The sequence below is a fragment of the Acanthisitta chloris genome, unplaced genomic scaffold (genome assembly GCF_000695815.1).
Source record: "Acanthisitta chloris isolate BGI_N310 unplaced genomic scaffold, ASM69581v1 scaffold25886, whole genome shotgun sequence".
NCBI lineage: Eukaryota > Metazoa > Chordata > Aves > Passeriformes > Acanthisittidae > Acanthisitta > Acanthisitta chloris.
The window spans coordinates 36918-49148 of record NW_008680114.1 but is presented as its reverse complement, the minus strand read 5'-3'; the positions used below and the strand labels follow the sequence as shown (position 1 = coordinate 49148).

The following is a 12231-nucleotide window of genomic DNA, read 5'->3' as shown; positions in this document are numbered from 1 at the left end:
CTGGGCAGCCTCCAGCAGCAGCTGGAGCTGCTCCTGGTCTGCTCCAAGTGCAGCGTGAAGGAGAACGAGATCACCTACCACCCGCGGGAGGTGGAGCACAAGTGCATGTATGAGATCCTGCTGGCCCGCGGCCGCGGGCCCCCGCGCCCCGCCCGCCGCAGCACGGCTTGGAGGAAGGTGTCCCGCCGGCCTGGCTTCCCCAACCCGGCGCACTATGCCGTCTGCAGGTACTACGTGATGGGGCTGGGCTGCAGCAGGCACAAGAACCAGTGCACCTTCGCCTGGAGCCCAGAGGAGGCCACGGTCTGGAACTTCGAGAGGGAGCACCAGCTGGAGCGACGCCAGCTGAAGGCAGCGGTGCTGCAGGCACAGCTGGGGGGTCGCCCCACCGACACTGGCCACACTGCCCACCCCACGGACAGCGCTGCCAGCGACATCCTGAGCGAGTTCGGGGGGCACTTCCAGGAGATCTGCAGGCATTGCTTCTTTGGCTGCCCCCAGCGCATCTCGGTGGGTGGCCGAGGGCAGCTCTGTGAGTCCCACCGCAGCTGGGACCCGCTCCTGGTGCACGTGGTGTTGGACACGCGGAAGAAGCAGCAGTACACTGCCATCCGACCCTGCCCCGAGTTCATCTCGACCCTCAGCTACTGCTGGTACGTGTCCCGGGGCCAGCCCTGCAAGCACAGACCGCAGCGCTGCCAGTACGCTCACAGTGACGTGGAGATGGCCGTGTGGAAGGCTGAGAGGGAGCACGGCTTGCTGCGCTCCGACCTGCTGCCACCCGTGGGCACCCGCAGCACCAACAATGAGCCAGCAGCACCTGTGCCAGTGCACTTCTACTGCCGGATCTGCGTGGTGACCTTCGACTCACAGGAGAGCTTCGAGAACCACTGCTCCTCCATTGAGCACGCGCAGATGCTCTCGGCTGACAGCTCTGTGCAGTGGGTGCACCGTGCGCCGCCGCTTGGGCTGACCAAGTTCTCGCTGTGCAGCAGGTAAGGCATCCACCAGGGAAGAGGGCAGGGGAAGCAGGCAGCTGCCAGCTCCCTGAGGATCCCCATGCCACCGGGCATGGGTGGCACCTGGGACACCTCTCTCCCGACAGAGCGGAGGTGTGTGAAATGGGCAAGAGCTGCACCAAGGCTCATTCCAAAGAGGAGCTGCAGGAGTGGATCCAGAGAGTGAAGGTTGCTGCGAAGAAAAAGAAGCAGGCCCTGAAGGATGGGCTCTTGTCCTACCAGGACCGTCTCATTGCGGAGTATCAGACGTGTTCCAACGAGGTGTTAATTGTGAGTGGAGGGCACAGGGTGGGAGCGAGTTGGTCTGAGCATCATGGGAATCCTCTGGTATCAGAGCTTGGGAATGGAGCCCACTGCTCACCTTCCTCATGGGGATGCAGAAAGGGATGTGGAGTCTCCCTTCCTCCACCCTTTTTGAGATGACAACTTGAGAGCCTGCTCGGAGTACCTGAGCTGTGCTGTGGGTCCTCTCACTTCCCAAGGCTGCTGCATGGGGGCACAGAGCAGTGGTGGGTGAGGACAGGGCATGAGGATGACAGACTCTCCTGGGAGCCACAGCATAAAGGCAAAGATAAAGGCAAAGAGCCCCATGGAGGGCTCTGTGGTGTGTCCCTGGGACGCTGCCTTCAGTTCTGCTCCTCTTGTGCCTCCCCACAGATGGCTGAGCATGTTGAGGGCGTCCGAGTCGTGTGTGAGCAGCCCCTGAATGTGCAGCTGGAGGACAGGAAGATGAAATACCAGTGGAGATTCAGGATCCACACTCAGGTAAGTGCAAGCCCAGCTCTGCGTGGGGGGAGGCAATGTGTCACTGGCAGCACCTGCTCCTGGTTGCAGTCCTTGTCCTTTGGAGGGTTTTGTTTGGTTTGGGTTTTTTCAATTGCTACTTCTGCAAGGGGCAGAAGGACAGTGATTTGGGGATGTCTAAATGAGGATGTATGTCTGGTATTCATGAGGGATGCAGCTACTCTGTCTCCCATCTTGTACAGTGGCTCTGGGGCAGACCTGGCTGCTCTCAACACCTCTCATGTATCATCACAAATAACAACATTCAGCGGCTTTCCTGCCCATAATTTCATGTTTGTTGGGGGCAAGAGCCTGTGTTGAATTGTCCTCTCCAGCACAGATTTCCTGTTTACAGCAGACTGACTCCATTGTTATTAAACTGAAACTTGAGGTTCTCTGAGACCTTCAAATAATTTCTGTGGTGTTGCATGAGAAGTGAGCTCCAGTGGGTTTGACATGGTGTTTGGTTCTTGCAGCAGCTTTCTCTAGGAAATGCTGGTGGAGCATCTCAGCAACTGCTGGGCTCTTCCCATGGGCTGCCCTCACCATGTCCCTGTCTTCTCCTCCATGGCAGATGCCTCTGCAGCACGTGGCCCTGCTGAAGCGGGAGCCTGGAGTCAGCTTCTACCTCTCGGGGAATGGGCTGTCCCGGGGCCTCCAGTACCTTCGTGGGGAGCACGTGCCCACCCTGTCCTCCTCACCCGGCACTGCGCTGGTGGAGATCAGCATGGAATGCTGCACGCTGGGTGTCTTTGAGCAGTGGGTGGTCTTCGACTTCGGCAAACGCCCCGTCCTCATGCAGAAGATCAAGGTGAAGGTGGGTCGACGGGACACCCCCCAGCAGGTCCCCAGCAGCAGGGAGAGCAGCCGCCCCGTGAACTTCGTGCGGTGGGATAGAGGTAACCGAGTCATCGTGCCCAGCGTGCCAAGGACTGGTGAAGATGTGGATCTGCTGGCAAAGTACAAACCTCCTGCTCTTGCACTGGATTACCAAAGTGAGGGTGGTGCAGTCGTTCCCATCACCCGGCTCAACTATCGGGAGAGGATGCACAGCTTCCTCTTCCGTGAGGAAGAAGCTGAGCAGGCCCTGATTGCCAAGTAAGTGCCAGGTGTGGATCCAGAGGGTTCCTCCTTGCTGGGGACCATGAGCCCACTGCTAACCCTTGGGGCCATGCTGGTCCAGAGGTCTCTGTCCCTTCTGTGTTGCTTCCTGGGGTGCCTTCCCAGAGAAATGGAAACCAGCCAAGAAGGACAGCTTGCTGGGTGGTGGTAGGAAGGAAAGAGCTGAGTCTCTTCCTTTGGCAGTGGGTTAGCTAGAAGCACAGTTTTTATCTCTGTGTGGTCTGGGGGCTGGCAGACCCTCTCTGGGTGTAGGTGGCAATCTCCCTCCTCTGGGGAGGACCCATGAACTGACAGGTCCATTCTCTGCTCTTCATTTGGGTGTTTCCTCCTTTCAGACTCAACCTGCGTGTCCTCATCTCACTGACCCCCATGCTGCAGAGCCTCTCCATGGGGATGAAGTTTGCTGTCTCTGGTGAGCTGTTTGCTGAAGTGCCTACTCCTTACAACCTCTCGCCGGACACAGATGAGGGGTACCTGCTGAGCAGGTCTGTGCCCACTGCTTTCCTGGCACTTGACCCACCTGTAGACAATCGGGTTTATGAGGTTATTGTGGAGCATAAAGCCACCACAGAGAAGACCATCTGGCTACAGATACCAAATAGATGCTGCTCGGAGCTGAACTTCAAGTCTAACACCTCCCACAAGGTGGAGATCCAGTTCCAAATCGACCAGCTGCTGTTCCGGCAGTGGCACCAGGCTGTGGATCACCTGTTGGATGAGAAGTTGGTCCTGCCAGATGTTGCCAGTTGCTCCATCCCCTACTCTCTTGGTTCACCACAGAGAGGGAATAGCAAGCAGAAACAAGCCATCTCCTTCATCACGGGCCAGCCAACCACCAGCCGGCAGGTCCCACCTCTGCTCATCTATGGGCCCTTCGGCACAGGGAAGACGTTCACCTTGGCCATGGCCACCTTGGAGATCCTCAGGCAGCCTGACACACGGGTGCTGATCTGCACTCACACAAACAGGTTAGCAGGGAAGAGGCAACCAGAGTTGCAAGCGAGTTGGTCCATTGATCACCTGGGGGGATGATGGGAGTCAAGGGGTATGAGCCAGAGCTGAGCTGCCCTTTTCTTAGTATGTACTTCAATTGCTTGTGTAAATAAATTAGTTTTTATTGAATATGTCTTAAGCTGCTTTGCTAGGAAAAAGCCTGGCATGGTTGGAAGTCTTTGTGGAAGAGGTAGCATATAATCACAGAATCCTAGAATGGTTTGGGTTGGAAGGGACCTTACAGCTCACCTCATTCCAATCCTCTGGCACGGGCAGGGACACATTCCACTAGACCAAGTTGCTCCAAGCTCTGTCCAACCTGGCCTTGGACACTTCACACACTCCTGCCTCATTATGAAATGGGAATGAGACAGAACTTTACTGTGTACTGGGAGAAGTAGAAAGCTGTTGCCTGACCATGCTGGGATAATATTATGCTCTACATGCCCTTGAAGACTATTGTGCTCTGTGCATGTGCCAATTTACTGACAGGGAAGGTTTGGGGAAGAGGAAATACAGATCTGGTCTGGCTGCCATTGAATGTGCCTTCAGAGAAACCAGGCCAAGACTGTTAAAATTAGAGCAGTGATGCTGAAACGAGTGTCCACATCCGATCCTGCAGGCTGCTACTGCCTCAGTTTTTAATGCATAATAGATGGTGACTGCTAATCTTAGCCTGTTCCAGGCTGTCTGCTTGCACGGAAGCTTCTCCTGGAGATCTTGGCTCACCCAGGGCTGGGGATGCTTAGCTGTAAGAGGAGAGCTCTGTGTCACTTGGCTCTGGACAGCAGCAGGACCACAGGTTTTTTTGGGCATATCATTTTCCATATGAGCATTGAGAGATGCCCTAGACCTGAATACCAATTCCTCTTTTAAACCATACTCTTGAAAGAGGCTGGGAATTGGTGGCTGCTTCAGTGCTGACTTCTTTGTGTGAATGTGAATATCTGCTGTGACTGGTGTGGTGCCCCCAGAGCCAGGGGAGGGTTTGGCGGTGTGTTGGGGAATGATCTGAGAGCGCTTTGGGTCACAGAATTTAGGAACAGCACCTACAATTTCTTGATGCTTTTCCCTTTTGTTCCTCTCCAGTGCTGCTGACATCTACATCCGGGAGTATTTCCACAACTACGTGATCAATGGGCATCCATGGGCTGTTCCCCTGAGGATCATATCCACCGACCGATCCGTCAGCCTGACGGATCCCATCACCCAGATGTACTGCTGCCTCTCTCCGGACCAGCGCTCCTTCCGCCACCCCACGAAGGCAGAGATCGACAAGCACCACATCATTATTACCACCTCCATGTTATCCAAGAACCTGAAGGTTCCCCCAGGCTACTTCACCCACATCATGATCGACGAGGCTGCACAGATGTTGGAGTGTGAAGCTTTGGTTCCACTCTCCTATGCCACTTTTAAGACTCGGATTGTCCTTGCTGGGGACCACATGCAGATAACCCCAAAGCTGTTCTGTGTTGGGAGTGGGCAATCTGCTGAACACACCCTCTTGAACCGACTCTTTCAGTTCTACCAAAGGGAGAGGCATGAAGTGGCCATGAAGAGCAGGATCATCTTCAATGAGAATTACCGTTCCACTGCAGGCATAATTGAGTTTGTCTCCAAGCACTTCTACATTGGCAATGGCAATGCTATCCAAGCCAGTGGGAACATCCCACCCCATCCTGAAATCTACCCACTTGTGTTCTGCCACGTGCGCGGTGTGGCTGAAAGGGATATTTCCATGATTTCTTGGCACAATGCCTCTGAGATAACACAAGTGATTGAGAAAGTGAAGGAGATCTATCAGAGGTGGCCAGATGAGTGGGGCACCCGGGATCTGAAGAGGATCTGTGTGGTCTCCCACGGGATGCAGGTGTGTAGGAGAACCTCATGTTCCCCACCTGAGGAGGCTATGCCTGCACTGCTAACTAAACACTCCCTAATAAATGCTTTTTAATCTGTTTATTATAAACCTGTCTCTTGTGCTAGTAAAAACAGGGAACCTGAGGCTTGCATGCCATCAGTGGTTTTTTGAGGTAGCATGTCCTGGGTGGTTGGAGCAGAGACGTTTTGTGATGGGATGGTTTAGTTGAACACTCCTTGCAGCATCTAGCAGCAGGAGCCCTGGCTGAAGTCAGCCCAGGACATGTGGCTGCTGTTGAGTAACTTGGGGAACCTGCAGCTGGGCAGGGCAAGGGACCTTGGCATTGGGTGTGGGGAGTTTCTGAGCTGAATTCAGTTGTGCCTCTTTCTTTCTTACCAGGTTTCTGCAACAAGACAAGAGCTGAGGAAAAAGCAGCTACAAGATGTGGTGGTGGAAAACTATGAAAACTTGCCAGGTTTGTGTCTTGTGTAACAGTGGCTCGTGCCTGGCTGTGTTCTGGGGTCTTCTGTGTGCTAGTCATGCACAGCTTGTGCAGTCATGTTGGTGGACAGGAGAGTCCATAGCAACTATAATGAGCAGGGGGAAGAGACACTGGGACTTTATCAGAGGAGTTTCCAACATATTTACATTTTCCTCCTTGCTAAAATGCAAAATATTGGCTGTTATCATGGAAAAACACCTCTCTGGGAGTGCTGTCAGGCTGCCCTCCCCGTGTCTCCTCCACTGCCACAGCCCACACAACACCAATTAGGAGGGAGTGTCTGGAAATCCTCTGACTGATTTTCATCCCCTTCTGGTTGGTAATTCTTTGATTTCATCTTTTCCTTGGTGAATAAGATTTCACACTGAATTAAATCTGCACCCAACTGTCACCTCATTTCAAATATATGGGTGTTGCTTTGTAGGAGGGTGAAAACCCTCTAAGTGCCATCCCAGGGACTTGGGCATGTGTGAATCATGTGAGGCCCCAAGTACCAGCGGAGGGGGTGAGTGATAGAAGGGAATTGAAACCAGGATGGCCTGTGGGTACCAATCACAGAACAGCTCACTAGAGGAGGAGCCTGCTGCTCTGGATGATGAGAGAGGGATAGGGCTGGTTTTGTTCTCAAGGACTTAGTTTATGACTCATCCATGTTTTTATTATTTTTTTATTGTGCAGCTGGGACTCCTCATGGTGAGAATAACTGACCCCAGGGGGTGTTTCTCATCTCCACACCCTTTCTTTCCAGTCTCTTCCCAGCTCTGATATCACCAGGGTGCCTCTTGCTGGTTGTTACTTGCTCTGTCATCAGCAGAGCTCTTCTTGAGGGGAGAGGGGTCCTTGTGAATGGTTACGGCTGTTGTTTCTGCAATACCCTCAGTTCCATGGGAAATCTGGGATTCACAGCAAACTCTACCTGGGTTTGCACGGAACAGCTGGTGGGGCTGCTGGTGGCACTGGGTGTGCAGGGATGCTCCATGGGCACTCATGGCTGTGCTGCTCCAGTGCCCTGCCTTTATCCCATCTCCACACTGCCCTTTCCTCCCTGGTGTGTGGGTGGTGGTACCTCGTGGTGTCCACCCTGGTTCATGCCCAGAGGGTCTCACGATCCCCAAAAGCTGCATTATTCACATCTCCCGTGTTTCTGCCAAGTGAGGTTACATCAGTCCATGGTCATGTAACACAGCATAGATGGGTCACAGCCAGGCAAGGTCTTCCCTGTTGGGTTCCTGTGAGTGACTTTTCCCTTGTCCCCTCTGGTGCAGGGCGGGAGTTTCGGGTCATCATCATCAGCACAGTGCACACCAGTGAGAGCCTGCGCATCTCAGCCTCCCACAACCTCGAGTTCTTCAACGAGGCCAGAGTGCTCAACACCATCATGACCCGGGCTCAGTCACTGGTGGTTGCAGTGGGGGATGCCATGGCCTTGTGCTCCCATGGCCAGTGCAGCAAGGTGTGGAAACGTTTCATCCAGCAGTGCATCGACAAGGGGAGTGTCTTCCCAGAGAACCTGACGATGGCCCAGATCAAACAGGCTGCCTGTGACAAGGAGAGCTGGAGCAGGAGGAGCCCAGAGGCGGATGAGGAGGACAGTGACACAGATTCCTTCAGCTCTGAGGGTGAGAGCATGAATCCTGACGATCCCATCCTCCAGGAGCTCTTAGATGAGAGCAAGAACATGATGGTGACAGTGTCTGAAGAAGGGCTTCTGAATGTGAGGTCTGAGGCTTCAAACCTGTGCGAGGACAAGCGAGAATACGTCAGCTTCTCCTCTCAGATGATGCAGCAGTATCTGCATATGCACCCCAAAATGTACAAGAGATGTGAGCTGATCAAAGAGGGGTTCGACAGAGCTTCTGCCTTCACCCTCAACGACTCCCCTGCCATGAACATTCAGATCAAAGGCAGAGTTCACTGTGGGACAGCCTTCACTGGGGATGAGGTGCTGGTAGAAATCCTGCAGAGCAGCTCAGGTGACAGCGGCAGCCACCGCCCGCAGGGGAAGGTGGTGGGAATCCTAAAGCGTGCCGAGAGAGAACGGACCTTCATCTGCATGATGGATGAATTTGATCCCAGGGTGATGACCCCCATCGATCCAACTGTCACCAAAATATTTGTCCCAGGGCTGAAGGAGAAACCCAATGTCATTCCCATCCGCAGGCTTGTCAATGGGAAGTATAGAGTGGTCAGCTGTGAGAAGATCAGCCAGGAGACAAGGAGGTCCCAACTCTTCTGCGTCCAGGTTATCTCCTGGCGGGAAGGGTTTTACTACCCTTTGGGGATAATAACAGAAATCATGCATGCAGCGTTGACTTTGGAAGAAGGCTTAAAGATCCTCTCCTTGGAGTATGGTTTGGAGAATAAATACCCAGCTGCTGTCATCAAGGAGTCAGCCAGATACACCTCCAGCAGCAAACTAAACTCCACCAAGGAAACTCTGAAGGACTGTCGGAGTTACCTGACCTTCACTGTGGACCCACAAGGTGCCAGGGATTTGGACGACGCTATCAGCGTTAGGGATCTTGGACGTCACTATGAGATTGGGATCCACATTGCAGATGTGGCTGGTGTCATTCCCAAAGGCAGTGCCTTGGACCTGGAAGCAAAGAAGCGAGGTGTCACCTACTATGCTCCCAAGCAGGAACCTCTGTGCATGTTCCCACCACGTATTAGCCAAGACTTCTGCAGCCTCCTGCCACAGAAAGATCGACGGGTGATCTCCTTCTTTGTCACGGTAGAAAAGGAGACGGATCAGATGTTAAAAGGAATCTTCACCATCTCCATGATCCGCTCAGACAGGCAGCTGTCCTATGAAGAGGCAGAGCTGTGCATTAAGGAACGCTACAGGGGAGCAGCAAGGGCCCTTCGTTTCGAAACCCTGGAGGACTGCATAGCTGTGGCTTATCACTTCTCCAGGATCCATCGGAAGTTTCGGCTGCAGGAGGACTGTTTCTATGACCGGCTGGACGAGGAAAGTTCCCCGGGTAACAGGGGGTCCCATCAGATGATAGAGGAGCTAATGATCATGTTCAACAGTTTTGTGGCTGAGTTTCTCACCAACCAGGAGATGACCAGAAGTGTCACTCCTCTCCGGTGCCAGTGTGAGCCAAGTCTTGCACAGCTGTCACATATGAAAAATAAGTACAGCCACATTGTTCCTTTGTCCATCCATCTCTTGCACCACCTGGGAGAGATTCCTCCTGGCCAAGAATCCCCTAAAAATGTGGAGTTCAGTCTCCTGGCCCCCATCTGGGAGCACCTGCAGTCAGCTGCTAAAGCCCGTGACTTCCAAAAGATGCTAGACCTCATCGTCACGGATGACATCCACCCAAAGCTGGCTCCTGTGGCCCTGGAGTTCAGGAGACTTCTCAGCCGCTCCTATTTCAGTCGCTCCAACTCCACTGTCCAGTCAAAGGCTGGTCATTACTCCCTGCATGTTGACTCCTACACCTGGGCTTCCTCTCCCATCCGCCGATACGTGGATGTCGTGGTCCAGAGGCACCTTCATTCCGTGCTCCGCAAGAAGCCTCTCATCTATTCTGCAGACGACATTGACTTTCTCTGTCATGACTTCAACAGGAAGAATTCCCAGGCGATGATGTATGAGAAGAGAGCCCACTGCCTAGAGATGGCCACCCAGCTAAAAGCCCAAGTCCTGCAGAAGATTGCCTTCGTGGTGGATATCGAAGAGATGAGCAGGTTTTTTAAAGCCCTGTTTCCCCTGAACAAAGAGAGCCTTCCAGATCCACAGATAATTAGCTACAGGTCCCTTCAACTGATAGAACAGCCTGTGTTCATCCAGCAGCGGAACAGCATCAGGCTGACGTGGAAGAGGAGGATGTACTCTGTGGAGACGAAGGAGCACAGCCTGCGAGAAGGACCTCTCCGTGACCTCAGTGTCACCCTCTTCCACACCCAGACGTGGCAAGACGTGCTCGCAGCCATCAGGAACGAGGAGTTTGAGACTGCTGCCTCCCTGCTGCGGCAAAGCAAGGATCTGTACCAGCGGCACATGGGCTGGGTGCGGAAGAGCCTGTGCTCACACTACATGGAGCTGTCCCTGGAGCTGAGTGCCGGCGATGCACTGAGGTTCCAGCTCACCACCGATGTCTCCCGGGGCTTCCTGGTGCCCTTTGTGCAGCTGTGGTGTGTGACACCAGGTTTTGATGTCTGTCTGCAGCACACAGAGAAGCCCATTGAGTGCTTCTCTGCCTACGCCACGCTGCAGTCCAAGGACAGGTACAAGCACACAACGGAGTACGACAAGGTGTGGATGCCAATGAGTGCCATGGAGTCTGCGTCATGTGCCGTGGCTGAGAACGACTCGATTGTCCTTCATGATGTTAAAATAAACTGGGCAAAGCAAAGGACAAGCAAAGGACAGCTGCAGGGGAGCTTCATGCTGAACAAACAATGGTTGGAGGACTGCTCCATCGAAGTGGACTTCAACCACTGTTACCTGTGCATTCGCTTAGGTGGGCTGAAGCTTGGGAGCCTCCAAAATGATGAGGAATGCCTTAGCCATGGCCTCCAGAACCTGACTTTGCTTGACAAGGGCAAGTCAGAGAGCAAACTTATGCTTGATCCTGATACCTACACCTGGGTGGCTCACGGGGTCACTGAGGAATTCAGTGAAGACGAGAAGTCAGACAGGACTAGTCAGAAGACTATGAACTTTTACATCCACTATATGTCTATGGAGAACATCCCTGTGGAGATCTCACAGGCCTCTGCCAGGTTCACGGTGGAGCTCATACCAAAGATGCTGCCAGATATGTAAGTGGGCTTAGCAGTGTGCTCTGGTTAACATGTCCATACAAAGCAGCAGCTTCCCACAGGACCCTTTTAGCAGGCTTTGCTCCCTGCTGTGTCTGATCCCCTGAAAAACCTGCCCTTATCCACCTCTTGCCATACCACAGGGCTGTGGATCTTTGTGGCAGGAGGCAGCACTCCTCAGGTCTGTTCTCCAGGCAGCCTTGTGCTCTTCTGGAAATAGGGGAAGGTGCTGAAATTTCTCTGGGCATCTGTTTCTTATGTTATTGGGTTGTTGCAATGTGTCATAAAAGGCTGTGCAAAACACTGGAGCAGGGTTGATTAGCAGGAGTGCTCCCTGATTTCCAAATAATTCCCCTTTGTTGTTGCTGCAAAGCAAGATCTGCTCTTATTAAATCAGAGCTGATGTTGAGTTTGCCCTTCCTCATACACAGCATGGGCTGCCACATACCCACGGTGCTGTAGCTTTTTCAAGGCAGAATGTGCTTCCTTTTGTATCATGAATTTTAGGAAAAAGGAAAAAAAAAGCTAATCCAATAAAAGAGGCTGAGCCATAATAAAATGGAGCTGGGACAGGAGTTGTGCCCTTTGTTCTCAACATCTTTGTCGGCCCAGCTCTTCAGTCAGTCGAGAAACAGTCCCAGATGCAGAGAAGCAGAATAAGTTTAAGTAAGTTACTTGGGGTATAAATTCTTCGGGGATGGACTTCATGCAACACCAAAGCAGAGAGAAAGAATAAACAAGACAGTTGTGCAAAGCTATATTACAATTTTTGCTATTTTATGCTACATTCCTTTCATTCTTATTTTTCCTTGGCTGTCAGACGGAAAGAAACAGCAATTTGGAAGCTCAAGTATGCCTCTGACCTTGTTAAAAGCATCGCCCTTGGCCATGAACCTCCTCAAAAAGGTAAGTGCAATTTTTCATCTTTCTTACCTTGTGGCTACTCACTTCCAGCCAGGCAGGTCCCTGGCAACTCCCATGGGCCTTTGCCATAGGAGTGATGCTCCCACACCAGGAGGTTCCCCTGACAAGAGGAGGAGAGGAGATTTGGTAATTTGGGATGCCCTGCTGGCAAATGGCACAGTTGAGGTTGTAATCCCCAGGACTCACACAGAAGGCTCCTGGGCAGAATATCTTGGCATGGGACAAAGATTACTTTTAGTTGGTCTTGT

The 12231-nt window shown here is 52.9% G+C and overlaps 1 protein-coding gene across 1 annotated transcript in view; it reads left to right on the top strand.

Moving 5' to 3' along the window:
- Positions 1-723: 723 nt before the first annotated feature.
- Positions 724-12231, top strand: part of HELZ2 (helicase with zinc finger 2, transcriptional coactivator) — a 16900-nt gene continuing 5392 nt past the window's right edge. The window contains exons 1-9 of the mRNA XM_009077605.1: positions 724-995; positions 1106-1289; positions 1677-1784; positions 2377-2900; positions 3260-3892; positions 5007-5790; positions 6181-6256; positions 7549-11059; positions 11880-11965. Coding sequence (XP_009075853.1) covers positions 724-995; positions 1106-1289; positions 1677-1784; positions 2377-2900; positions 3260-3892; positions 5007-5790; positions 6181-6256; positions 7549-11059; positions 11880-11965 — 6178 coding nt within the window. The remainder of the gene's footprint in view (positions 996-1105; positions 1290-1676; positions 1785-2376; positions 2901-3259; positions 3893-5006; positions 5791-6180; positions 6257-7548; positions 11060-11879; positions 11966-12231) is intronic.